This window comes from Myotis brandtii, unplaced genomic scaffold, assembly GCF_000412655.1.
Source record: "Myotis brandtii unplaced genomic scaffold, ASM41265v1 scaffold64, whole genome shotgun sequence".
Classification (NCBI taxonomy): domain Eukaryota; kingdom Metazoa; phylum Chordata; class Mammalia; order Chiroptera; family Vespertilionidae; genus Myotis; species Myotis brandtii.
Window position 1 is genome coordinate 3,596,727 of NW_005370460.1, and position 6,518 is coordinate 3,603,244.

General features: G+C 44.1%; 1 protein-coding gene across 3 annotated transcripts in view; it reads left to right on the top strand.

Moving 5' to 3' along the window:
- Nucleotides 1-372: 372 nt before the first annotated feature.
- MPZL1 (myelin protein zero-like 1) overlaps nucleotides 373-6,518 on the top strand; it is a 27,447-nt gene continuing 21,301 nt past the window's right edge. For 2 of the 3 annotated variants that reach the window (XR_001359477.1, XM_014528537.1), the window contains exon 1: nucleotides 1,492-1,546. Coding sequence is in view for 2 of the 3 variants with exons in the window: in XM_014528537.1 (XP_014384023.1) it covers nucleotides 1,513-1,546 (34 nt within the window). In the remaining variant the exon portion in view is untranslated. Of the gene's footprint in view, nucleotides 404-1,491; nucleotides 1,547-6,518 lie in introns of those variants that run through there. The other variant, XM_005880505.2, reaches the window with a different exon arrangement.

Genomic DNA, 6,518 nt, shown 5'->3' on the forward strand with positions numbered 1-6,518 from the left:
ATGTGGGTCAGGAGTCCGGGTTCTGCGCTCTGCACCTTTGGGGAGTGGCCGGCGTTTCGGTGGGGCCTTTGTTGTCGGTTCCTTTTGGCGTTTTCCGAGACAGTTTGCTTTGTGTTTCCCTTCCCACCGCTCCCAGCCCGTTTCGGAGCCTCCCCGATGGGAGAGCCCACAGGCTCCTGCCTCATCTCACCCCGGAGCCGGCGGGGCGCCGGGAGGAAGTGCCCAGGGGGTCGGGGTGAGGACGCAGAGACCTGGGCATGGGAAAGACTTTGGTCAGATCCGCAATCCTGCCAGACATGGGCACCCTGGTTTGACAAGACATAGGACAGGAAAAAGCACATTTTTCTTTTCTCTTTTAAATCACTTTTTTTTTCCTTGACAAATTTTATGGGTCAAACTGAAGGTAAGCCTCTGCCCCAGTGTGTGGACTTGGATGGGGTTTTGTGGACTCCGGGTGGCTCTGCCCTGGGACCCCCGTGCTGTTCCCGGGAGAACTCGCTCTGCCTCAGGATGTGACTGAGGAATGGTCACAGAGGCCAACTCCTAAGAAACACACACTTTCACTTCTTTTGTTCTGCAAAGATGTCAGTTGCATCATTAATATGAATATCTGAATACGAGTTTACTCATTAATTTCTTTCACGGAAGAAGTCCTTAATGTAATTACTGGAACCAGGAACTATGGAATTAAAGCAATGATTCCAGGGGCCATAAAGTATAAATGTGAAAGTCCCCCCACCCTCTGGAGGCTGCCAGATAAGATACAATCCATTCTGTATAAATGTTTCTTCTGAGACCAAAAAAAGGTTAAAAGTGTGGTGTGTTTTTTTGTTGTTGTTTTGTGGGGATTTTTTTTTGGGGGGGGGCAGTTGGTGATGGTGGTGTCATTTGTGTTTTAAGACAAGTAGGAAACAGCCCAACTCTAAGGTTTATCAGAAATCTTGTGTGCTTCAGACAGAATTATGCAGGAGAGGTCAGGCATTGCTATTGAGGACAAGGCAGTTGGGCTGATCTTAAACTCAGGGTGTTAAAAGTGGTAAAACTGAAAAATTAAAAAACTTAACCTTAATGGATATTAGTATGAAAAGATCATTAGAATAATAGCGACCTACAGCTTGGACATACCTGGCTGTTCAGTAATGAAAGGTGGATGCTGGTATGTGCAAGTCAGCAGGTGTTGTTATTGTTAATTTTAGAAAAATAGGCTTTCTTCTTGCCAAGTCATCTTTTCCTGATCATGGATACTGTATATAACTGTTCATGTCTCGTGGAAAACCTTCTTGAGTTTAATCCAGGTTCAGCTAGTCAACAAACATTTATTATGCGCCTTTTAAATATTAAGCACTGAAAGTATTGTAGGAAGGAGATTCCTGCCCTCACATAATGTACAGTTTGGTGGGAGAAGCAATATAAGTAGTCTCGATAATGGCGTGCTGTTAGGGCACTAAGGAGAGTCATCACTTCAGACCAAAGTTCGGGCCCTGGAGAAAGGTCTGGGGAACCTGAGTGGTTATGAAGAAACCTTCCTACGTCAACGTGGTGGGAGGTAGGAGTGCGTAAGAGTTGGTGGGAGTTGAGGCGGGGAGCCAGCCAGAGGCACTAACTCCCCAAGGACCCTGCTTGCCGTTCCTAAGGCTGGATTTTGTCCTAAAGGCTGCAGGAAGGAGGGGTTTCTCTACTGAGATGTAAAGGCGGGGTTAGAGTGGTGTGAGGCTCACCAGAGGGCGATTATAATAATCCAGAGGGAGATAAAGGCCTGAGTACAAGCAGCGTGATATGAGGAGAGGACATTTTCATGAGCCAATTAGAAAATAAATTTGATAGGGCTTGGAAATGGATTTGCTGTGGACTTGAAAGAGGGAGTGTATGATGATCCTGAGGTTTGGGGTTTGGGAAGCTGGGCATATTTTTGGAAAATGGGGCTTTTCCCAGAGGAAGAATATGGGATGAGGGATGGGAATCTTGGAGGAGGAAGACAATGAAGTTACTTTTGGATGTTGAGTCTAAGATGCTGTGGACACATCCCAGTAGAAATGGGCAGAAGACAGCTGGGGAGATGGTGCTGGAGGTAAGAACATTCTGGTTGGAAACACAGATATGGGAGTCTTTAAAACTGTGGATTGCCCGGATGAGGTCACCAAGCGATAGTGTACTGAAGGAACTAGCAGGGCCAAGGACAGAACTGCAGGGTGTACGGACCCCGAGAACGGGGCTTGATGGCTAAGAGAAGAACCACGAGAGAGTGTGGTGTCTCGGAAACCAAGCGAGAATGGAGTTTTAGGGGAGAGCAAGTGGTTAATGGTGTCAGATGAAGGGACATTGGGTATAAGAAGGACACACTGGATTTGACCATTGGAATGTCTTTGGTAGCCCTTGGGTAGGAATGAACACAGAAGAAGAAGAAACCTCAGTAATTTGCACCCCCATTGCAATAAATGGCAGCACCATCTGTCTGGTTGCTCAAGCCAGAAACCTAGTCCATCCTTGATTCCTCCTTATCCTTCATCCTCCACATCCAATCAGTTCTCCTATCTCCCAAATGCATCTGGAATTCACCCACCCCTTTCTCATCAGTGGCCCACTCCTAGCATTTTAGTCAAAATCCCTGCCATTTTTGCCTGTATTACTGTGCTAGCCTCCCAGCTGTGTCCCAATGTCCCCCCTCTTGCCTCTTTTTTAAAAAAAATCCTCATCTGAGGATATGCTTATTGACGAGAGAGAGAGAGAGAGAGAGAGAGAGAGAGAGAGAGAGAGACTCAGTTGCCTCCTGTATGCATCCGGACCAGGGATCCAAACCACAATCTAGGCATGTGCCCTGACTGGGAATCAAACCCGCAACCTGTTGGTGTGCAGGACTTTGCTCTAAGCAAGGAGGCACCTGCTTAGGGCCCCTTGGACTCTTTTTAATCCATTCTTCACACAACTGCAAGAATTATTGTTATTAAAATGCAAATCAGATCATGTTGCTTTCTTGTTTAAAATCCTTAAACAGGAAATCCTTTTCCATTGCCGGCCACTGCCATCCCAGCTTCTCCGTGTGCCTGCGGTGGGCTGTGTGATCCTGTGTCTGTCTTCCCCTCTGACGCTCCGCCTGCTGCCTCTTGCCCTCCCTGCCATCTTTCTGCTCTTTGCTCATTCCCACCTCCTCCTTTGCACTTGGAATGCTCTTTCCCCAGAACCACCCAGTGCTGTCTCCTCTTCATTTTGGCATAAATGTCACTTCCTCAGAGGGACCTTCTCCAACCACCTTAGCCACAGGAGTTCCCTGTTAGCATTTCCTGGCCCTTTGCTTCCTTATTGTGATTTCTAACTTGTTGGTGTTTTTTTTCTTGTTCCCTCCACTAGAATCCAGGGTGGACACCATGGTTGTCTTGTTCATAGAAGTGTCTCTAGTGCTTTGCTTCATGCGTATGATAGATGCTAATACGTAGTTATTAAATGTCAGGGGGCTGTAGACCTGTCTTGATAACAGTTTGTTAATAGTTTGTAATATGTAGTTAGAATTATTGTCGGCACTCAATAATTGTTTATTGGGAGAAGGAATATTTTTCCGAAGTGTGATTTCATGCATTATCTGATTATTTTCATTCTTTACCGTTTCTTATTTCTTCAGAGACGTACAGAATGAATGAACTAACATTCTTTAACTACTTTAGACACATAGCTTTGGAATGACTAGTTATTTCATACTTAAATTATTTTTTAATTATATTTATTAATTTCAGAGAGGATGGGAGAGGGAGAGAGAGATACAAATATCAATGATGATGGAGAATCGTTGATTGGCTGCCTCCTGCACATCCCTCACTGGGGATCCAGCTCACAACCAGGCATGTGCCCTTGACTGGAATCGAACTTGGGACCCCGCAGTCGGCAGGCCGCCGCTCTATCCACTGAGCCAAACCAGCTGGGGCTTAAATTATTTTATCATGTTTGTGGTGGCACCTAAGCATTTTATCAATAGGACTTTTCTATATTAAAAATATTTTATTTTAATCCTCACTGGAGGTATGAGAATATTTTTTCCATTGATTTTTAAAGAGATAGGGAGGAGGGAAGGGGAGGGAGAGAGAAGAGAGAGAAACATAGATGTGAGAGAGACACATCAATTGTTTGTTTGTTTAGAGAGAGAGGAAGGGAGAGGGACAGATAGAAACATTGATGAGGGAGAAACGTCATCAATCTGCTGCCTTCTGACTGCCCCCTGTTGGGGATGGGGCCTGGACCCCAGGCATGTGCCCTGACCGGCAATGGAGCCAGTGACCTCTTGGTTCATGGGTTGATGCTCAGCCACTGAGCCACACTGACCGGGACCTACTGAGTTTTAAAAATGTGATTTCATTGGAAAAAACTTAATATACACAGATTTTTACAAATCGTATTTCTACACGCCCCCCCCCCCCATCTAGAAAATGCTGACCTACCCGCGAAATGTTCCTCACCTTCCTTTCTGTCCCCACTGAGCTGCTTTCCTTCATTCAGTCGCATTTCTCCTGCGTGATTAGAATCTGCCCATTGGAGCCTGAAGGCATTTTTATTTAAATTGTATCTTTTATTTGAGAGGTTGACTTCTCTAAGTACATGCATCTCAGGTGTCCCTAAACCTTGGAAAAATTTTACTCTTGCTTCTAAGACCACTGGTGTCATTTAAAAGAGAATAAACGGCTTGCTTTGGCATAGAACTCATTATAGATGAGTTTGGTCTTTAACCCCCATTAAAGGGAATCTCTATATATAAAAGGCTAATATGCAAAGTGTCCCCTTGGGAGTTCAACTGGGAGACCCGGAGTTTGATCGCTTGCTATGATGTGCGCTCATCACCACGGGGCGGTGTGGGACAAAGGAAGGCCTTTGTGAGCAGCTGGAAGGCCCTGATTGGTCCTAATCACCAGCCAGGCCTAGGGACCCTACTCGTGCACGAATTTCATGCACCAGGCCTCCAGTTTAATGATAACTAGAAGCATCTCCTGAGGTCTCACGTATCTGATGGCTATGAATCTTGGTCCCTAAGACTTGTGTGAGTGGAATATCTTGAGTGATATTCCTTTCTGCCTTTTCCACTTATTTTGCCAAGTGGTTTGACATTAGCAATGCCCTGGAGACCAAACCAAGGCCCTTGTATTTTGGGTGCAGTAGGAAGGCGGAGGTCGTTTGGCTTTGTGACCATTCATAGTGCCTGAACTGAGAAATTGTCATCGTCTCCTGGGACATTTATATCTGTGCCCTTAAACCTCTTTATTTATTCATTATCTTTTTGAATGCATTTGGCTGCTGTACTATATTATTCACTTATAATTTTCCCTTGGTTCCATTAGGCCTTTAGCCAGGAACTGAAGGATGACTTTGTTGATATATTCTCCTTTATTAATTTATTCTTTTTTTTCTTACAAACTCTGAGTCTCTTTAGAAATGGCAAGACTAGCCTTGGCTGGTTTGGCTCAGTGGATAGAGCATTGGCCTGTGGACTGAGGTGTCCCAGATTCGATTCCGGTCAGGGGCACATGCCCAGGTTGCGGGCTCTATCCCCGGTGGGGGCATGCAGGAGGCAGCCGATCAGTGGTTCTCTCTCATCATTGATGTTTCTGTCTCTCTCTCCCTCTCCCTTTCTCTCTGAAATCAATAAAAATATTTTTTTCTTTTTTAAAAAAGGAAGAAATGGCAAGACTTAGTAATACCCCTGATCTACTGTCAGGGCCTGTAGCTTGAGTAGTTTTCTAGCAACTGTGATACTTTGAATCCCATTCTTAGGTTTAACTAAGTTTAGAAATGCTCTATGTCTTTGCTAAGCCTGAGTTATTTATTGTTGCAGATAAGATTGCCTCAGAGAATGAAATCAAGACCTGAGCTTTCTTAGTATTGTGCTGTAACCAACGAAACAAACTTTGCTCAATTTACAATGAACATTTTCTATCCTGGGACTCAGATACTCTGCTTTGGGATCTGGGGAGTTTATTTTATGCAATTTAGAACCATTTTTAAAAATGCTTTTCTCAAAATTAAGAAATGCATTCCTTTCTCTTCAAATATTAAAGAAGATAGTGTGGAATTACGTAAATTTACCAGGTGTACCGGTTAATAATGCGGATTTTGTAATCAAAGAAAACAGGATAATTTCAAGAGAAACATCAAAAGTGCTTTATTCAAAGTAATGTCCATCACTAGCTACACATTTCCCCCATCTTTCAGGTAATTTGTGGATACTGTCCCAATAGAACTTTTCTTGTTTTGAGGCAAACAATTCAGAGACCCATTTTTTCCACTTTTTCGTATGTTTTGAAGTGCTGCTCAGAAAGTGCATATGCCATCGATCCGAACAAGTAGTCATCTGAAGGAGCAATGTCTGGTGAATACGGCGGGTGGGTTAATACTTCCCAGGCAAGATCTTTTAACGTGTCTTTAACTGGTTTTGAAATGTTTGATGGTGTGTTATCATGAAGCAAAATTACTTTGCCGTGTCTTCTGGCACATTCTGGTCGTTTTACGATCAAAGTGTGGTTCAAATTGATTATTTGTTGTTG